This window comes from Pseudopipra pipra, chromosome 5, assembly GCF_036250125.1.
Source record: "Pseudopipra pipra isolate bDixPip1 chromosome 5, bDixPip1.hap1, whole genome shotgun sequence".
Taxonomy (NCBI): Eukaryota; Metazoa; Chordata; class Aves; order Passeriformes; family Pipridae; genus Pseudopipra; species Pseudopipra pipra.
In genome coordinates, this window is record NC_087553.1 from 17,092,649 (window position 1) to 17,114,865 (window position 22,217).

General features: G+C 37.9%; 1 protein-coding gene across 4 annotated transcripts in view; it reads left to right on the forward strand.

The window, feature by feature from the left end:
- The window catches only part of CHRM2 (cholinergic receptor muscarinic 2), a 93,670-nt gene extending 72,166 nt beyond the window's left edge, over positions 1-21,504 (forward strand). Inside the window, exons 1-4 of one of the 4 annotated variants that reach the window (XM_064654695.1) lie at positions 922-1,047; positions 2,042-2,167; positions 16,632-18,064; positions 20,900-21,504. In XM_064654695.1, coding sequence (XP_064510765.1) covers positions 16,671-18,064; positions 20,900-20,924 — 1,419 coding nt within the window. In that variant the 5' untranslated portion in view covers positions 922-1,047; positions 2,042-2,167; positions 16,632-16,670 and the 3' untranslated portion in view covers positions 20,925-21,504. Of the gene's footprint in view, positions 1-921; positions 1,048-1,075; positions 2,168-16,631; positions 20,592-20,899 lie in introns of those variants that run through there. The other 3 variants (XM_064654697.1, XM_064654696.1, XM_064654698.1) reach the window with 3 other exon arrangements.
- Positions 21,505-22,217: the final 713 nt, after the last annotated feature.

Below are 22,217 nucleotides of genomic sequence, written 5' to 3' on the forward strand. Positions count from 1 at the left end.
CATGAACATTCTGTAATATCCTCCCAGTGATTCCTGTTTTCATGCGAAGCCTGATATTTAATTCTTAAAAATATAAATGTGCACAAAAGTAGCATGTCTGCAGAGCAGATAAAGTGAATAGTATCTGTGTATTTTTGTGATGAATAGATAGCTCTGTTAGTTACAGAGGAAGTTCGGATTAATGCTGTGAATCTCAAAACCAAACAATACAGAAGAAGAAACGTGGAAGGCACTGTACATTCAATGGGTGTGCACTTTCTGATAGAAGTACTGGTTACCATTGATTAGCACATATAATTTGGATTATATTGGATTTACTGTCCTTTGTCCAAAGCCCTTGTGTACACCATGACAAGAAGCTAGAGGAAAAAATGCAATGCAGATCAACCATATTGAGAAATATATTAGCAAAGAACAAAAAGGATAGGAAGTAAAACTACAATGGAGCATAAATATGTATTCCATACATGCTTATATGGAGAAGGAGAGATTATGCTTTGCAGGCATTATGAGATTTTGATTTTCTATCTGTTTCAGAACAGATTCATTTTAAGGAAGCAGGAAAAATGATTGCTTGAATAGCTATTAGCTCTAACAAACTTCTGTGTTTTCTGGAGTAGCTGCTGTCACCATCACTGATATAACATCTCCTTGAATAAAAATAGGAAAACAAAAGGAGATAACCAAAACAACACAATAGGAATAAAGCATCCAGGTTGTAAAAGGAAGGAAGAAAGGAAGGAAAACAGTCAACTCTATTCCTTAAAATAGAGGAAATAATACTGAATTACATGGTGTCAGCTGAGCTGAGTAGGATCACATGTACAATGCAAAAGAGAATTTTCCAACTGTGTGAAAGAGCAGATTCCAGAGATGTCTGACACCAAGATGCATTTTCTTTTTGTTCACAGTCTTCCTGCATGTGTCCTGCAAGAGAAAAAGGCACACAGGTGTCTTCTGAGTATTCTCAAAGTAGCAGGAGATGGTCTGTGGGCTGTGCTGCTTTGCTGTCTCTGCTGGTTGGGTTATACTGAAAGTTCCTCACAGGTACCTGTTTAAAATTGCATACTTATGTGCAGACCATATGTTTGCCATAGTGAAAATAGAAAGTGAGGGACATCTTGGAGGGTAACTGTTGCCCAACATTAGTAATAACCAAAGTGAAACTGTACAAAAAGTCGAATCTAAAAAAAATGCTCAATAGACAAGTAATGAATGCTTTTAGGAACTGTAATTAAACTTAATTTAAGAGAATTTGCAGCTGCTTTCGTGACCAGAAGATCTCTCCATATACCTTTGTCATGATTTTATAATTTGCCTGTTTTAAACACCATTATTCCCAAATCGATAATTTGGTTATGGCACATGGTTTCAGACAGGGTAAGGACCCTGCTGTACTGGGCAGTTCTCAGCTGCTCCAGAAACAATCTCAACTAAAACTTACTCATAAACTTCAGAAAGTCATATGTGAACATTCTAACAATTTTTTTTGTCTAAAATTAAGCACCAAACTACTTAGCATTCCCCATCCTTAATCCTACTACCTTTGTCAGTTTGCTTATAAATCTTGAAACAACTTTATGAACTTTCTTTTTGGAAACAGAAAAATCTCAAATGTATTTTTTCACTTCCTGTATAGAGCCTTGCAAACCCAAAACTTTTGTCTCACTCATCCAAATTTGCTACATAAGCTTTATTTTTATACTGACCTTAACAGACATGGTAAACTGAATCACTTTCTGATCAAAGAAGCACAATGTGCATCACAAGATTTAAAAAGATAAACTAGGAAACCTATATGCTTTTCCTCTTTTTAATGCGTTATCTTTATCCTCAGCCAAATACTAGAACAGGCTGCATTACCACTTACCATTTACTTATTCTCAAACATCCCCATTTCCCAGTATTGAAAGAACAGAAGGTAATCACAGTTCATGTGCAGCAGGTTCATGACAAATTTGCTAGAATGTCTGAAACTTAAATTGTGTTTGAAGTCCATGTGTATTTACATGGGAGTTTAAGTAATATTGACTCTGCTTAGAACAAGGCAAATTGCATCAGACTCTCACTATCTGGAGCACTAAACCAGTCCACTGATGCAGAGCAACAAACACCCTTCACCTCTGAAGACTACAAGGCAGCAAGAAGAGATCCTCCCAGAAAAAGTGTAAGAGTTCTGTTCTCTTAAGCTCTCTGCTGTACCTGTACCTGCAAATAGCTATGAAACTGTGTTACTATGTTCAATTCTAAACAGATTGTTCAGAAGTATGGAATATGAATTTATTAAATGACAAGATCCAGCAGGAGTAGCTAGAAAAGACATTTTTCTTCTTATCAGATATAATTGTATTATTTGTGAATGTCATCTTTTGGATGTTTGATCTTCTTTGCAAAGGTGATGCAATGTAAATGTGCTATCATTGACCTAAATTGATTTTGCCTTTGCAATACCTACCTTGGAGATAATGAAAGAAAGAATTAATACACTTCTGTGCAGGATGTAGGTAAGGAATTGTCCTGTATTTTTCCACAACCCTTACATTCTTTTATCCTGTGCTGTTTTACAGCCTGTGTGGATAACTGAGACATCCCTTGTGTCAGGTCTTAGAAGCATAAGTAAGATTCTTGATGAAAAAGAAGCGGTGATGTTGCCACTTTTCACTTTCCTTTCTGTCTCAGCATAGAGTCCCCATGGCTCTCTTACTCCTGTATGTGGGAGTATGAGAAGTGGGAAGATATCCATGTTTTTTTGACCTAATTGTGCTGTCATTTTCCACTGACCACCCAGCTGACAGTAGTGGTCAGCCTGGATCATGTTAGCTGATATTATGAGACAGAGTGTTGCATACTGTTGGACAGTGTTTTGATAAATATTTCCTTGCCATCTACTCCCACAGTGGCCATCCTTACCATACAGTTAAACCAATACAGTTTTCAACTTTCTGTTGCACTGGACAACCACCAAGGCAAGAGTTTTCAAACACAGCAGACCCACCACAGTATCCTCTATTAAAAGAAAATAAAAAATCATTACCTGCTCTTCCAAACATTTGAGAAATTGATATGAAAATATAGGGAATATACTAATAGACCCATATCTTATGTAGAAACCAGAATAAGTTACCTTCTGAGTTTATTCCTATTTATCAAAACATTAATAATTTAGACCATTCTCTGGAATAAGTCTCTTCGCAGGACAATGTCACCCATCCCCAATTAGTTATTGAAATTTTCACTACTTGGGTTACTAAAAGGCTCTTTATTTAGATGCAAAACCATAATCTACTAAGATTTGAAATGCTTCTAACATATGGTAGGGTAAAGGAGAAAGCACAAAATTCCTTAAATTACATGGTCTGACATATGCAAACCTTAGACAAGTAGGAAGAGAATAAATGCTGCTGTCAGTGGCATGGTGGGTTGGGCAGCATTTGCTTAGGGTGACCAGCATTGTTATGAGTGGATACAAAATTATTACAGATCTCTGTAAAGAGAAATGACATTTTTAAATGCTCATTTGCAAAGTGGTAAATGTACAGAAGTGGATAATTAAATTTCAAAGGCATTTTCCAACCACAACATTAGAAAGAGGTTAAACATTAACCTAACGGCAAATCCCTCCACTATGTCTTTTTACAAACAAGAGTGTCTGCATTTTAATTATCCAGTGTTGTTCAATATGATCGCATTGCATATCACAGACTAAAACAAAAAGAAAACAAAACCCCACAAAGACCCACCCTAACACTTTAGAAACTTCGTGAAAGACATTCAGGACTTTATGTGTGGGGGACATTGATGTTATGGATAACATGTTTAAAGTCTTAAAAAGTATTAAATTTAGAACTGAACCTCATTTAAACTAAGAAACAAGAGAAAATGTCACCTTAGTGATTTGCCTACAGCCTGAAAGGGCACCACCAACCCTCAGAGATTTTTCTTGTTTACTCTGACTGGATCTACAGCAGGGAGCAGTATATGCCTTAGCATGTGCTACTGCTTTAACTTCTAATATGAAAACCTCTGAAAATCACTATCTTGGACATCATTCCAGCTCAACTCAAGGAGCCTGCTTAGAGATGGAAAGTCACTTGCCTGCTCTTTGACAAGCCCTCTCTAAGATGAAAGCATCTGGATTGGGATCACACAGCTGTTTTCTTCCTCACTGCTGATTTCTTTTTGTGTTTTTTGTAGAGTAAGAAGGGAAAAATAGCCCACTGAGAAGCAGTTATACCAAAGCATCTTAAGCCTGTTATATCATGAACAGGAAAAAAAAAATAAAAGGACAAGCAGACAATCTTTTTCTTTTTTTTTTTTCCTTTTTTTGTTCCAAACATTTCCTTTCAGACGTCTCTTTGAAGTCACAGGCTTATAGTGTGAGTGACTGAGAGCAAGGAGCTGTGAAATGTGCCTTTGAGCCATAGATTTCTCAAAGAGTATCACAAGGAGTATATGACTGGGGTACATGACATCTGCAAATCAACGTGGTGTTACTGAGGCTTTGTTCAGCCTCAGACTCGGAGAGCTGCAGAGAACCATAAACTTTAGCAGGGCAAAATCACCTCCCATCTTGGGTCTACCTTCCCACTTGGGTTTTCTCACTTCCACTGTATGCAGTGATTGTGTTGGTGTAACTAGCTAATGAAGAAATTATTGAACACACACATAAATTCTGTATAAAATATTAATTGTTTATTATATGTACATAATTTAGGTAATGTTACCGTCTTCTATTCCAGCTATTGCTCTGTTACTACTGGATACTTTTGTATTGATAAAAATATGCTGCCACTTCTCTGTTGTTGTAAGGTCGTCCCTTCAAACCACTCTCACAAACTACTCTCTCATACTCTCTAGAACAATTCCTGCTCAGATGGATCTGATTCACTTCATAATCAAACACAGAGTTTAGCAGAATACTTCAGTCTTGATTAGTTGTGTCTCCTGATTTTCCAGTTTTGAGTCTTCTGCATTTCTCATCCAAAGCAATATTCATTACTTCTCTTACATAAGGGCTATTGTATAGAAGATACTGTGCCCCACTGATAATTCTCAAACATGGAGCAAAAATTGTCTCTCATCATTTCAGAACAGTCAGTGACGATGTATCAGTTTCTTACAAACTTCAGAGAAAAGATGTTGAAGGTTAGGACTATTTCTGTAAGTTGTCTGGTAGAGTCAGTGATCAGCCTCACCCAATATTCATTTCTAGTGGTAGGGCAGCACCAGAGTGTGCCATTACAGCATCACTTCCTGCCAGACCCCTCAGGAGATTTATTTGAGACTGCAGGAATCCTTTTTGTCTTCCTGCAGTTTAAAGTGCTCAGAGAAATGGGAGCTGAGCATTCCCAGCAAAGGGAATAACTGTTAGACAACAAGATGAGAAAAACAATACAGTGTGACCTAAGGAAAAAGGATAGCCAGAAGACTGCTCTGAACAGCAGAGATCTGGTGAACAAGATGAGAGAGACCAGAGAGGCTGAAGGATAACAGGTGTTACACTAGGCAGTAAGGTAAAATGAAAAGGGGAATCAATAAGTGGGAAGAGTGACATGGTTCTATCCCAAACCTGTAGGTTACAGATCAGGTCCGAAAGCAAAGCTGCTGCAAATATCTGAGGAAAAAGTGTCGCTGTTAGGGAGAGAAGGTGCTAAGGCAGCACTTAGTAATACAGCCAAGAGCAGGGGAAAGACAACTCAAATCCCTGCAATGTGACTTCACGGAGAGCTGAGGCTGTTTCACAGCACTGAGCTGTGCCTCAGCCAGTTCAGATGAGACCCCTCACTCCAGGGGTCCCCCGAGTTCAGTCACAGTTTCCTTTTGCTGTTTACTTTATGTAATTTTTTTCCATTATGTTTTTGAACATCATACTCATCCCCAGGGATGACGAGCACAAATATAGAAACCCTATGATAAATGCCAGCTTCACCCAGAGATAAAAATCTGAATCCCACTTGTTTATCAAAATCTCATACCTCTTGGAGGCAGACCCTTTGTGGAATGCATTGTTAATGGTCCCATACCCGAGGTCATGGCTTTGGTGCAGAACTCAACAAGAAAAGAATGATAGGAAAAGGTGGAAATAAGTTCATGTCCGCAGCATATATAATAGCACAGAAAACAACAAAATCAATATACTGGGGGAAAAATCATCTCTATACAAATATTAGATACTGGAATTCTTGATTACAAAAAGAAAAGGATACATTTTTTAAAAAAAATCATCTCTATTCTCTTCTTTAAAGGGATTATGGAAGCCAAGTCTCAGTGAATGGCAATAGATTTAAGAAATTAAATGTTTGAATGACCATCAGAGGTGAAATTTCAGAACTTCAAGTCACATCAGTGTTTCCACAATACCGTTCAATGAGCAAGGCATAAAGAAATTCTGGTCAGTCTCTCTGTGGGCTGTAATGGGAAGATACAGACAGGTACTGAAATTGGGGTCAGTGAGGAATTTCTACTGAAAACAGGCATTAAGGGGCGACAATTTGAAGATCCAGGTGAATGCTTTCGCAGAACTCTTTCTCTTGTAGCTACTCTTGCTTTCTTCTCATTAACTTCTTTTCTTTTTCATTCACACCTCACTCTTGTCCCCATTTCCTCCCTCTTATTTTCATCCATTTATTCTTTTCTCTTGCCCCACACATCCTTATATGCCTTTCTTTTGGCATGTATTTGTGCTCATCAAACAGGTTTGTGCTGTATGGAGGCACGTTGCAATGCAGCAATCACTGCTGAGTGATTCTGTTGTTGTTGCATGGCACAGTGGGAGGGATTTAATCTCAGACAGGACACTTCAGGGACTCAGAAGATTGATGGAGGAGATTGTTCCCTATGTACATTAGTAGACAGTATTCCTATCTTGATTTAATTTTACTTTCCATATGTTTGCTTTACCATGAAGTCCCAAATTAAGGAGTTGTTATGTAAAGATGGATTTAGATTCAGAGTAGTGGACCATGTAGGTGACACTGCAGAAGAACAGTGTAAAGTGGAACTTCAGAAAACAAAATATATTAGTTAGTAATGTTTTTCTCCCTAAACATTATTGCTGTGGAAAGGTCATCTCAGATGTAGAAGCAGAAATAGCAAACTTACAGATAATAACAGACAAGCCTGCCAAAGGTAGGGAGAGAGTAATGTACACCGTAATTGTGGAATTTCAGAACATTAATAAAAAGATTTTGAGGTCCTCAACACCAGAAATGGGAGAAGAACTGGCTTCCTGCAAATCGAGTCATTCTAGAAACAGTTGTGCTGAAGCTGATGTGGTGCTTCTGCCATGACATGTAAGAGGTTCTGATGTGGTAAAATATAATGTCACAGACTCTGAATTTCGAAATCAACCTGTTTGCTTCTTTTAATTAAAAACTCACTTTTCACTTAGAATAAAATGTATAAGAGACATCAAGTGTATTCATCACAATCATTCTGTGGAAGTTTTGTATCACATAGACTTCATTGCTAAAGTGACAAGATTAGTTGGCAAAGTGCAGAACTGTGCATAAAATAATGGTCTGCTATTCTCTATCCCGTGCTAATCAAAGCTCCTCAGGCTTTCAGTAGTTTTGGCTTCAAATAATCTGGTTTAGCCCTTCTGAAACCTTACATTTCAAATGTTCCCAACATTTTATTTTTGCAGTTATTCAAGAGAGGTCAGAGTTTGGTGTGAGCAACCTTTGCAATGTCTCCTAAAAAATCAAAATTAGTAGACAGCTTTAGAGTATTTTCTTATGAATTTTAGTCTTCCTGGCCCAGTGATGCTGAGTATTATTTTTACAGAAGTTACATGCTCAGAGACAAGTCCCCCAATTTCTGGTAATTAAGTTAACCTTTTTAAACATTATATTATTTTTTAACATAGGATAAGGGCTTCTTTTAATGACATAGTGAATTATTCATATGCAAAGCTAAGGTTGTTTTCCTTTTTAAGGTTAGTTGCAGCGTGTTGAGACCAATATCTGGACCCACACACTAGAGCCAGATTTAGACACAGATTTCTTAAACCTGTAATGGAGTTGAAAAGTAGTTAGTGTGCAGCTATAATCTATATAATTAAAGTAGGTATCAGTCATTTAGTGAAACACAGCACAGTCAGAGACTTAGAAAACATACAATAATGTAGTATCTATAAGAAACTTATAAATAAATATTTCCTTTCTTTGGCAAGGAAAATGAAATCTTTGAGGTTCTCTGTTCACAAAAGGGAAGATAATCATACAGACCCACAGTAAACATTCATAGCTGTGATCGTTATATATTTATAATTAGCTGTAGAAAACACTTAATTTGAAATTTTAAATGTTTTTATAAATATTTTGTTAAGTATTGCTACCATCTTTTCCATCTTTCACAAACTTTTCTCAGACTGCAGAATGAGCTTGGAAATATAGATTCTGAATTGGGAATTGGGGCGTCACTCCTTTCTGGTACAAATTCTTCCAGTATTTCACTATCACTGCCTCAAATGCAGCCTACAGTAATGCAGGCATAAAAAAGATTTAGCTGCCCTCTCAGAAACAAGTTTGCACTTCTGTTCAATATATGCTTAGATGCTTGCAAAGAATTTGAGTAATTTCCTTTTATATCCAAGTCGGCGTTCTTCTCTATGCTTTTAATCGACATCCTTGGTAAGCTGTTAAGTAAGATGGAAGATGTGTAAAAATCCCCAAAATTAATTGACACAGAAGCAGAACAGACTAGATTTTCAGGCTCTTGAGAACTTCCTGGGAGACTGACCATGATGGGTTTAAAAGAATTTTAAAAGCATTTGCTGAGTGAAGAAACTGTGTACTGTCCAAAATCGATTAGAGTATCATCCAAACATATCACCAGTGAATCTGATCATAATTGATCATAAGTGAGTGAATAAGAAAATCCCTGGTAAAAGCAACGAACTGACACCATTTACAACCAAGGGAAAAGGAAAGATTTTCTTTAACTTCAGTAAGAGTCTCTTTGGGCCCTCAGTATGTTGATATTCCTGTCAGAGGCCCTATTGAAGGCTGCAAAATCTCTGAAGAACTGAGAGAGCCTTCATGGGTTTATTCAAGGTCCCAAAAGGACCTCCATGACTTGGAGGGATTTGCAGAGATTCACTGAAATGTCACAGCATCTTTTCTGGACTCACTGTCAGGCTGAGGGGGTTAATCAGTGGTTCTTTGACAGACCTTCCCTGTACTGTGTTGTAGTTCTCTGTTATTTTTTCATGACCAATATTCCTTCATGTCCTTGCAGAAAAATAATAATTAAAGCCAGGAAAAAAACAGAAAGAGTATGGGTTTGGTTGTTGATTGCTTGAGGATTTTTGTTGTTTTGTTTTGGGAAGATCGTTTGTTTGCTTCTTTTTTGGGGGGATTTTTTTGAGTTCTACCTACACAGTTTCTAAATGAGACATGCATTACTCTTATGCACTGCCTTCAGGTAAGAATAAATTCTGGTTGGTTTCAGTCAGCCTTCCCTCTCCTCTTTCACTAGCTTCACCACTTGTCATTCAGGGACACTGAGGAGCTCTCATAAGGTTTTTCTCTTTAATAGCACAGGTATGATGGCTGATATGAGGATAATGAAATACTGTGCCTCCAATCCGTGCTGGGCTGCAGAGGGAGCACTTAACTCTCACCACGCTCTTCCTTTAGAGAATTTATCCTTGAGTCTAATGATCTTCAATTCAACCTTAACAGAAACTTTAATAACTCTTATGCTGAGGTAACCTTTCTCATGGCTGAGGATAGGTTTAATTTTAGTCTGAGTTCTAGTAGGAGTATTTTATCTAAAACGCTTGAAGTAGGTAATTATAGCCAAATAAAAATTGGCTTGTTTCAGTTGACTGGTGTGAGAAACTTCAGCCAACTTCCAGCAACAACAGTGCAGCACAAGGAGGAAGCGACTTACTGAAATCTATTGCTTTCATCTCCTTTTTCTAGTTATCCTGTAACTTCTACAAGTGGAAATCAGTATAGGTCCACTGATGAAATGTGTACATGGCATGACCCAGTCACTAGTTTTTTACCTTCTGATGACATCAAAGCCACTCTTCTGACCCATTTATGGCATACTCTGAAACAACAATTTGAGTTGGATCATGTCCAAAGCGATGACTCAATAATTGTGGCTGCAGGGGATAAGCTCAGCCCTAAACATGTTTCTGTGCAGTGGCTGCCCCAGTCTAACTGTGCCTTTTCATTCAGACTGCTTGCTGTAATAATATTTAGATGTAATGGTTTCAGATTTTCATCAAATTTTATCTCTGCTCACTAATTATACTAAAACGTAAATTGCAATAAAATGTGTGGCTCCTCCACCTAGGAGATAAGTAAGTATCTAAATTTTCTGGAAATGTCTGTTTTATGTGGTAGCTGCCTATCTGTGCCTCTAGATGGAGATCCTCTCCATTTAACCCAACCCTCTAGAGAAAGCTGTGAGATGCTTCAATAAGAGCTCCATTTTGCTTTTTGTACTCCGTAGACTAAAATTTACTTTTTAGTCTGATTTCTGGATAAAAAAAATTCTTTTCATCTTAGTAACTAGACCCATTTCACAGTTTACCTGAAAAAAAAACCCAGAAACAAAACAAACAAACAAACAAACAAACAAACAAAAAAGTTATTCTGTTCCAGCTTTAAACAGCAAGAGCATCCTTAACTATTTTTTTTGCCTGAAGTGTAGTGGTGAAACCCTCTGACTTACAACTACCATTCTGCAAATTCCCTATAGTATGTAAGTACCTCTGACAGGCTGAGGTGCACAGTAGTGCAGGTGGGACTCAGAAGGAATAATATGGACCAAAGTTTTCAGTAATTTTTATCATATGGGCAACTATATCATATAGTTCTAAAACCTTGCCATAACTTAACCAAGTGACTTGGCTATTTTCTTGCTGGTTTTTGGCCAAGGGTGTTTTATATCTAACCGTAACAAGAGTAGGAGGCATGTGAGTGAAAGTATCTTCTCTACTCCATAAGGTAAAAATTCCTTTTTGTGGATCAAAACCAGTTAGATTAAACTATGCCTACTAAATATAATTTTCAGGTTTTCCCAATGCATTAAGAAGCAGAATTTAGCTTGCAATAATATCAAATGCTATAAAGACAGAATGCAAATTCTCTCTTAAATACACAGGTCCTGAAACACAAAGGCATATCTGCAACCAAAACTATACTTACAGAAAGATAATAAATTAAGTGCCCTAGTAGCAATGGATGACTATCAGCACAGCAACAGTAACAGTAATAGCAACAGTACCAGTATATTATAAACAATTATCCAGATCTTTGACGAAAAACTGCTTTTTTGTTGTTGTTATTATTTCCTGAAACCAGAGAGGTTCTTAGACTATAAGAATAGCAGTAAGCAAGATGTAGTAAATAGCTGTACAAATCCTCAGACCCTAACAATAGCACTGAGGCAGCAGTGTTGATGCCAGCACTGACACCCACTCATGTACAGTCCCCTGCTGCTTTTGGGAGAGTATTTTTATTTCTGATTTATTTCAATTGCTGTTAGAGGCACAGTGTTAGTTTGCTTTTTTAATGTTCTTGACTCTGATCTATTTATTGTTTCAAGATACGTACAGAAATTTTTTATTTTGCTCTTACATATCCTTCACAATGAGATGGGAAAAAGTAGATCCAGGCAGGCCCACAGGATATCTTTTTTGTAGGAAATCTGTTGATTGAGATAAACAAAAGTGCATGAAAATAAAGAGAATGGACTATACTGAGACACCAACAATTTGCAAAGATGTTTCTAGTTTCAAAGGATTGCAGAAAGTAATCCGTGTGGTGAAGATTTTAGTCTTCAGGTGTTTGGAAATTTTCTGAAATATATTTTTATCAAAAGCCTAGATTCTATCTATATTCTCTCTTAAAGTCCATAACAAATTCTGACTGATGGATTTAGGATATTTTTCACAGGCTTAGGGATTTTGTTTCTCTCTTTTCACTTTCACACTGTGGGTTTAAATGGTGGCAGGAAGAAATTTAGAATCAAAACCAGTGCAGTTCGGGATAAAAATCAGTTCAGAAAAAAAGATCTACTATTACTAGAGCAGAAATCAAATCTATTTTACATAGGTGTTGGCTGAAGAGGAACTAGATCAAAGAGGGGAAGTTAAAGTGTATCTTACTTTTGCTTGAGAGTTGGATGTTGAGAAGTGCTCACAGTGGAAAGACACAGAGATTCCTGGGTAATCCCATTTAAATCACAAATATAACTTTCAGGTACAGATCATTAGTTGCCTCTTTCATTTCTTGACCTTCATATGATTTCAGAGAATTCAAAGAAGACATTAAATCCTTACCAAATTTAACTTGTCAATAAGGACAATACAGAGGAAGGATTTGTCTAACAAACTTTGACAGGCGTGGTGTATCAGCCACTTTATTCAATATACACAACATTTCTATAGTCTCTTTTGTTACAGATGTTGGAGATATATTTTAAATTTAAAATCACAATTATTGGTATAAGATTCACCTGCACCAAATAGATGCATTCCTGTCAGGGTAAGTGGAAAGCACATTCAGCAGGATGTAGTATTTAAGTACCTGCTGTTTGAAGATCATGATCCTAAGGGTGATATGTAGTCCTTGTCCCTTCTCCTTTACCTCCCATTTCTGCTGGCCTCCTCCTCAGTGCCTGCAACAGGATAGGATGAACATCCTCAATAGCAACATTTTGTTTCCTCACACCCACTGCAGTTCCCTTTTACAGTGAACCAGCTTAAAGACTTCACTCATCAGACCTGTTTCTCTGTTCAACACAACTGCTAGGGAGGTAAATGAAGGAAAACAAGGCTTACTGTGGCCTCCAGCATGCTCTGAGAAGATTTACTTCAGCCTGTGTCAGCCTGGACTAGGTTTCTCCTAGTGGGTGGTATTGGGGGTCCAAGTCAACCCACACGTGCTCTGCTTCTTCCTGTCAACTGTTCACTGCAAAAAGACCCGGGATCACATCAGGCCAACAGTGTATGCACCATATTGTCTACCAAACCCCCCAGTTCTGCCCCAAACCATCACCTAGTCAAAAGATGGGAATGATTCTCAGTACTATTAATTCTTCAGAGGGAGAAACAACTGCACTGGAAATATTTCCCAAGTACATATCAAATATAAAACAGTGAATTATTTTATATGTGGCTTTCTTGGCTTTGAACATTTTCCATGTGGTGATTATGGTGTTTCCATTCCACAGAGTCATATATATTTTGAAATATATTTCAGAAAATGAACTTGGTTGCTTTTCAGGTCACAAGAGACATTCCTTGCCTTTTCTGGGTATTCTCTGTTTAGCAAGAATGCACTTAGTATAGCAGGATAAATTATAGAAGCCCATGGGAGTCAGTGCCATATTGTGCAACTCACACAAACACCCATGGGCTTGCAGAGGAGAGCTCTGTTTGTTCAAGAATAAGATCTGGTATTTCTCATGCAGGAGGTCATATTACCTTGAAGTGCCTCTGCCCCGTAACTCTGCCTGATGAATAACATCTGCTCCCATAACAACTGCCTCTCCAGCAGGAGAGATGGGCTCTGTGGCATGACAAAAACCAAAGGCAGTCCACAGGCAGTCCTCTACCAAGGCAGCAAGCGACCACAATAAGAAACAGAAGCCTCTCTACGTGCCTGATTCAAGCCCTGCCGGAGCCAACAGGAAAGAGTCCAGAAGATTTCAGGGTGTCTTGATTTAGGAAACATGCACACTGCTGTCCCTGCTCCAATAAGGGTGGTACTATCTGCAGCAACAACAAATGTCAGTTGAAAGTGAATGTTTATCCAGTCCTTTGCCTTCTTGTCAAGATACACAGCACATGGGTCACTTTACAATGGTATTGATGCAAGCAAAGGAAGTTTTTACTGGAATTAGCAATAGCAGATATGTTTTTCCATACCTAAGAAATCTGTAATTGTCAATGTAATTTGCAATCCAGAACTAGCAGCCTTCTTATGGCAGGAAGTTTTTGTGCAACTACAGATCACTGGGCAAGGGACTCCTCTGCTTTGCTTCCATTCACATTAACACACTGAATTCCTCCTATTACCAGCAAGTAAAATTAGCCTTTAGCTTTCATCTCACTCCCCCCATCCCAGATAACAAAATCAAGAGAACTTATATTGAATTACAAATATTTCCAGTGCAAGTGGGTAAAAATTTCGCCTGAAAAGACCTAGGAATAAAGTTAGCTGGGAGATGGTAATTTGGTTTCACAAGTTTCCAGTTTCTAAAACAAATTATTGTTTTTCAGTGGAATGAAATGAACTTCAGAACATTTTGTCAAAAATAAATTGAAGAAAAATGCTTGTTTTCTATCATAAAGCACAATTTTTTCAGCTCTGATCCTCTCTCACTTAATTCCATTTTACTCCCCCACTCACTCTCTGTCACCAGAGGTAGCTGCAGAGCCCTGGATCACAAAGACTTTTCAGCTGCATTTTTTTTTAAATCGGTACATTTCTATGTGTTATTTTGGTTTTTTCACTAAAAATGCATTCTGTTAAGAATGTTCATAAACAAATCTGGTTGGGAGAAGTTCTTAGCTTGTCCCAAAAATTGATATCTGACACATTTAACAGGATAACCAGCAGCTCATTTGTGAAGCTCTGGGAGAAAAATACACTGTGAAATGCTGAAACAACAGTCCTATATATTATAGGTGTCCTGTCTATTTTTTTGCACAGAGTATAATTTTTTTTGTTACATTCCATTCAGCTTATTCTTACTGTACAAAGCACAGATTTAATTGAAGAATTCCTCTTCCCTGTTTTGTCCTCTTGACCCTGATCCCAAGGATTCTAGGGATATACCTGTGAATAGATAGCAGGGAAAATAAATGTATATGTAGCCTTATGTTCCTCTATTCACTTCAACGTGGAATTGACAAAAAAATCTTAGCTGTTTTTGAAAGCAAAGGCAAATGCATGAGTCCCACATTCTGCCAGTTGTATTTCTTTATGTATAAATTACAAGATTACAGACAGAAAAGAAAACCTTTACCCTGGTATAGCGTTTTGACTTTTCCATGGAGACAGACTTGCTTATTTTCCTGGGAGGTCAGAAGGGGTTTTGCCGCTATGCTGACATTTTGCATCATCTTCTTTCTTTTTCATCTCAAAAAAAAACCCAATAAAACAGCCAAACCACAGTTCTGAAATGGCAGTGAAAATGCATTGCTCCTTTGGAGTGACATGGACTGTGCATGTCTGTGCATCAGCAGGTTAGTCAGAGGGACCAGAAGAGAGTTCTTTAACCCTGGGTGTATAAAGGAGCCAACCTAAATGATTTTTTTGTCTTCCTTCGATTGTACCATCATGTCTAGAAGCTCTTTTTTTAAAAAGTGATGCGTTATGGTTGAGGAAAGAAAGGAGAATACTTTAATTAGAAAAAAATCTAACTTCTCTGTCACATCTGGCCTTTATGCCTCAATAATCCCTTGAGCACAGCTCATAAGCAATGAGCACTCAGAGACAATTCCAGTGCATTCTATTGACTTCCAGGAGATGCACAAAAGGATAGTACATATCCTGAAGGCAAAAGCATGTGCCATTTTCTTAGTCTTCTATTAGTCGTATATTGCTAGTAGTTTAATTATAATTTATTGAGTACTGCTGGTAGGCTATACAAGGCACAAAAAGAATTCTGTGTATAAACAGAACTGATTTTTATCTTTTTCTTTATCTATCATTACCCTGTTACCCATTTTCATAGACCTTTTGTTGTAGCTTCATGTGATACAGATTAAAAATACTGTGATTTGAAAAATAATGAGAATTGTACAAGCAAGCAAGCATCTAGCAAGCATAATCTCATCACATTTAAAAAATTCAAAAAACAACAATGCCTTTTTCAGGTACAAATATTCAAAAGTATGTACAAAATAACTTTAATCTCACTGAAATTGAAAAAAATAAAATAAAAAATGTATGCATCTAACTAGATAGCCAGATGCTCAACTGGGGTGAGTTTACTTATTCTGTTGACTTCAACAGGCCTTCCTTTTTTTGTTTATTTCCAGACTAATTAGTTTCATGCAGGGCCAAAATCTTTGTATGTATTGACCAAAAAAAGGGACTCCAGGGTCAGAAAATTAGGGGGAGACATGACACAAGCTTGCTTGTTCCATAAATCTCACAGAAGAATGCCCAAGTGGAACATGAAGGAAAGATGGAAACAGAAGTTGCCTTCATGTGATCTGGCTCCCAGTAAATCACAGCATTACTCTGCCTTATAAGAATGTCATACCCTCAGGTCTGGACTTTTTTATTTGGATTAGAGTTTGAAACGAACAGTCAGTAAGAAAGAAAACAACATGCAGATTGAATTCCAAAATATTCAAGTCAATATTAGCTTTAAAAAAGAATAAAGAGGAAAAGAATCATCTGAGAACTTAAAAGTATAGATTTAGCTTCAAATGTGTGTCTTTCTTACCTATTTAGAGGCAGCCTATTGTTATGTGATTCATAAATGGATATTATATGTTGTAAGGTGTTTTCATCAGCCAAAGCTGACTGGCTTTTCTGAATACATCTTCTATCTTTAAACTCTTTCCAAGTAGTTCTTCTGGGATCCTTTTCTTAAAGTCAAAGAGACTAATTTCCTGATGGTAACTATTTTCTTTTCTTTCTCTGCAGGTTTAAGTGGTAACTGGGTATCTTGTTAACAGAACAGCAATGAATAACTCAACGTACATAAACTCTTCCACTGAAAATGTGATGGCTTTGGAAAGCCCCTATAAAACTGTTGAGGTGGTCTTCATCGTCCTGGTAGCAGGGTCTCTCAGTCTAGTCACCATAATTGGGAACATCCTGGTCATGGTGTCGATCAAAGTCAACAGGCACCTCCAGACTGTGAACAACTATTTCCTGTTCAGCTTGGCCTGCGCTGACTTGATCATCGGCATCTTTTCAATGAACCTGTACACCCTCTACACTGTGATAGGCTACTGGCCCTTGGGGCCTGTGGTGTGTGACCTCTGGCTGGCTCTTGACTACGTGGCCAGCAATGCCTCTGTAATGAACCTCCTCATTATCAGCTTTGACAGATACTTTTGTGTCACCAAGCCTCTGACATACCCCGTGAAGCGGACCACTAAGATGGCAGGCATGATGATTGCAGCTGCCTGGGTTCTGTCCTTCATCCTCTGGGCCCCTGCAATTCTCTTCTGGCAATTCATTGTGGGAGGAAGGACTGTCCCAGATGGGGACTGCTACATCCAGTTTTTTTCCAACCCTGCTGTCACTTTTGGCACTGCCATTGCAGCCTTCTATTTGCCTGTTATCATCATGACTGTCCTTTACTGGCAAATCTCTCGAGCCAGTAAGAGCAGGATAAAGAAGGCGAAAAAGGAAGCTGCACAAAACCAAGATACAGTTTCCCCCAGCCTTGTCCAAGGTAAAATAGTGAAACCAAACAATAACAACATCCCGACCAGTGGAGATGGTTTGGAGCACAGCAAAATTCAAAATGGAAAACCCAGTGAGGAGACTGTGACTGATAACTGTGTTCAAGCAGAGAAGGAGAGCTCCAACGACTCCACCTCTGTCAGTGTGGTAGCCTCCAACTTGAAAGAGGATGAAGCTACCAAAGATGCCAAACAGGCTTCTGCCTCCCAAGACCATCTCAAAGCGGAGAACTCCAAGCTGACATGCATCAAGATAGTCACAAAGTCCCCAAAGGGAGACTGCTGCGCCCCTACCAACACCACCGTGGAGATCGTAGGCACGAACGGGGAGGAGAAGCAGAATAGTGTAGCCCGGAAAATAGTCAAGATGACAAAGCAGCCAGCCAAAAAGAAACCACCCCCCTCTAGAGAGAAAAAAGTGACAAGGACTATTTTAGCCATCCTCCTGGCCTTCATCATCACCTGGACCCCATACAATGTGATGGTGCTCATCAACAGCTTCTGCACATCCTGCATCCCTAACACTGTATGGACCATAGGCTACTGGCTCTGTTATATCAACAGCACCATCAACCCTGCTTGTTATGCGCTCTGCAATGCTACCTTCAAGAAGACCTTTAAGCACCTTCTTATGTGTCATTACAAGAATATAGGAGCTACAAGGTAAAAATAAGAATAAAAATAATTATGGGAAGGGTGAAGAAGTTCCAAATTAAATTAAAAACCCACGATGCTACAGCACTTTATGCTCTTCTATGGAATGTGCAATCCAGGATGCTAGTGGAAATCCTGACATGGGGCATCAGCTCTACCCCTGAGAACTACACTTAAAAACATTTTTTTTAATAATTGAAAACAAATCTTTAGGACATGGGTATGTTTGAAAAATTCAAGGATGTGGACTGGAGGCACAGTTCCTTACTTTCTGAGAGTATTCTGCAGAAGGGCTTTAGAGTCTACAATTTTTGGTCATTCTGTGTAAAATACTTGTTCTTCTTTTTTCTTTCTTTTTTTTTTTTTTTCTTATCCCTTGTATCTGTTTAACACATTTTCATCTAGGGGAAAAAAAAAAGAGGAATTTTAATAATAACTGTGTGGAAGAGGCATAGGAGTATAGAAGATCATTGCATAATCCAAATGCATCATGGCAGAAATTTTCTAAAGTTCAAAGTTGTCTAACAGTTTTTTGCCACTGTCATGTAAGAAGCTTGATGTTGGGTACATCGCGATGAAAGTTATGTTGTTTATGACACCACCGTTTCCAAAACTGCATCAATTCTGCAAGTGTACTTATGCTCAACACGTAATCATTGCCTAACTTGTATATCATTCGAAGTCTGCAGCTTGTCCCATTCTACGGGCTTTTGTTCTGTGACTACTTCATCATGTCAGGATGAAAGTGAAAAGATGTGGTCTCGTCCAGATTGCTACATCCCAAGACTACTTCAGCATCCATGTAAACCAAAGCTTTTGAGACGATTTTGTTCACTTTGTTTGTCACATAATATCAACGTGTGGATTTGTCTTTTACCTCCATCAGCCTTTTCTTCCTGTTTGTACCTTACTTGTCCAGGGCACAAAGACTGAATATAAAAAGTTGTAAATTCAAAGGTCTCATACAATCAGCCACCATGGCGGTCAGACAAAGGGTCTCAACTGAAGAATAGAAATGAGGTTGTTACTAGGAAAATGGAGCTTACATCCTTTTAAAGTTGGATGTACCGATTAAGAGGTATGCTGAGGCTTCACAGAATGAATAGATAATATTAGATCACCATGCTCTTGACCCATCAAAAGACGATTATGATGAATGTATTGAGGAAAAGAAAAAATAGAGTGATATACCCACAGTGTCCAAGTTCTGCCTAAGCACTTAGTGTGGGGTCCTTCCTGGATGTATCCTGGAGAAGATGTTACTTTCTGGAAAAGGTGTTATCGAAATTGCCTTTTACCTCCTTCTTAGTAACTAACTTCCAGGCACTAGCAAAGGTATATTTACAGATTTTGTTACTCAAAAAAGCATAGACAGTGTCCTGAGAGTCTGTCTTCTGGAGTGAAAGCCACCCACCAAATAAGACACCAAATCATTCTGTTATTTCATGCTACCACACTAAAGTCTTCCAAAATGCATTTCAAAACAGCAGCCTCCGAGAATACAGAGCAAGTAATCTTGCAGATTTAAGTTTTACATTTGACAAGCTTATTGGAACACAGTGTCAAAGCACTTTGGCAATATGACAATTTTCATGTTTTGTAGTACAAGTTCCCAGTAGAAAGTGAAAATGAGGAGGATTAAATCGCAGTAAATTAAGGCCACGCTAAACTCAGGATTAATATGTCTTAGTATGCAGTCATTGATTTTATACCTCTAATGATTTCATCCTAGTATAACTAAGTGTCTCCATACAGCCAAGGATCTAATTTTGCAACCCTCACTTGACTTCGGTCATATTTACTATCACTATTTTCATCTTCCTGCTTGTAAGGAAGAATAACTCAATGAAAAACTTGCTGCTTGCCTTTCAAAACTACATTCACTAGGTTTATCTTGGCAGGTCAAAGGAAAGACTTAAACTATCATTTCTAGGTTATTCATTCTCTTACAATGTTAAAAAATCCAAATAAAAAACAAAGATAAAATGAAAACTGTTTGATTTCTAAATCTGACTTCTTTGGAAAAGTTTCCTAAAAGAAACACACCTGCCTCTTTCTTTAAGCAAGTGCTGTGGGTATCAATAGTACAGGTACTCAAATTGGGAAATATTGGTTTGTACAGTCTTATTTAATCTTTTAACTCCATTTTTCTGCCAGGTGTGCAAATCCTTTATTCTCACATTTGAAGCTGTCACTTGCTCATAATGAATTAATCTAGTAGCTAAGGACACCTCTACAGGTTAAGAAGTGCAAGATGTACATTACAATTATACCTCTTCATCATGCGATGGCACTCAATACCACAGGAAATTTTGGGGCCAGCATTCATGAAACAAACAAACGAAACCCATCAGTTTGAAGCTTTCTGGCACTTTTTCTTAGCATGATCCCCTCTTTTGATCCTAAAAGACAAAATGCTTTGATTTGTATTATAGTATATTTAAAAACTTGCAGGTCGCACAGTCCTCTGTGTTTCCACCTTGTAACAGTTTCATGGCACATCCACATTTGCAGACAATAAAACAATGTAAAAATAGATGACAGAATACATCTATGTGTGTATCCACAGGCATGCAAACACACACCCCAACATAATTTATATACATGAAAAATATCATCTAATATTCAAAATATTGCATATCTTATTTGTGTGCTCATACTATTTACCCCCTCCTGAAGGTAGAGAAGAGGCAGAGTCTGCCCTGGGAACCTCTGGAATCTTCAGCTGGTTGTGGCTCAGTAAGACAAGAATGTGATAATTGTTCAGAGCCACAAAATAATTTGTTCTTTTCAATATCCTTTGAGCTCTCATGCCTTTCTTTGTGTCCAAACCACGTTCACCAGGTTTCGCTTCCCTTCTGAGCGATAGTTCTGCGAGATCTAGATGTCAGTCTTGAAGAGCAGCTCTCCCTGGGTAACTTCTCCACCTCACCTGGCTGTCACCTGCACATCACTGGCCCCAAGGCCCCAGGTGCCCTTCTACAGGAACTGCTGCATCTTCACCTTGGGTTTGGCCAGAGCATTCCACTGGCACATCCACATCATGTGTTGCTCTGGCGACTTTTGTTTCACAAGGAAATGGAGCAAACTGTGCACTTGATTCAAGAGAAAAAGAAACAACCAAACAAACAAACAAAAACCTCACCACAAAATGACAACCAACAACAAAAAACCTGCAGCTAGAGCTTCTTGCCCACTCTTTTTTTCCTATTTACTATTTCCAGAAAGAGACCAAAACTTAAAAGTTCCAATCAACCCTTGATATTAACCTTGCTGCAGCAGGATCTGTCCCATTGGCAACCCATGGGGAGTGGCTTGTACTGTCACAGGTCAGCCCTACTTTCACTCTCCAGAAGGAGAACAGCAGTCTGAAGATATGTCAGTTCAGTGGAAAAGAAGGAAAGAAAGGAAAGAAAAGAAGGGAAAGAAAGAAAGGAAAGAAAAGAAGGGAAAGAATGTAAAGAAAAGAAGGGAAAGATGAAAGAAAGAAAGAAAGAAAGAAAGAAAGAAAGAAAGAAAGAAAGAAAGAAAGAAAGAAAGAAAGAAAGAAAGAAAGAAAGAAAGAAAGAAAGAAAGAAAGAAAGAAAGAAAGAAAGAAAGAAAGAAAGAAAGAAAGAAAGAAAGAAAGAAAGAAAGAAAGAAAGAAAGAAAGAAAGAAAGAAAGAAAGAAAGAAAGAAAGAAAGAAAGAAAGAAAGAAAGAAAGAAAGAAAGAAAGAAAGAAAGAAAGAAAGAAAGAAAGAAAGAAAGAAAGAAAGAAAGAAAGAAAGAAAGAAAGAAAGAAAGAAAGAAAGAAAGAAAGAAAGAAAGAAAGAAAGAAAGAAAGAAAGAAAGAAAGAAAGAAAGAAAGAAAGAAAGAAAGAAAGAAAGAACGAAAGAACGAAAGAAAGAAAGAAAGAAAGAAAGAAAGAAAAAGAAAACTGAAGTAATATCAAAAATCTGTTTTCCAGTGAGAACAAAATCTAAAAAAAAATTCTGTCACTGTTCTTTCTTTTGATTTACTAGGAATTAGAGGATCCATTCAAAGATAGCAAAGTATTTCAATGTTGCCTGATGAAAAATAGTCCAGATGCAACAAACATATCTATACAGGTCAGATTGCTTTTTCTTTCTTTCTTTCTTTCTTTCTATCTTTTCTGTCTTACAAATGCTCATGGGGATGGG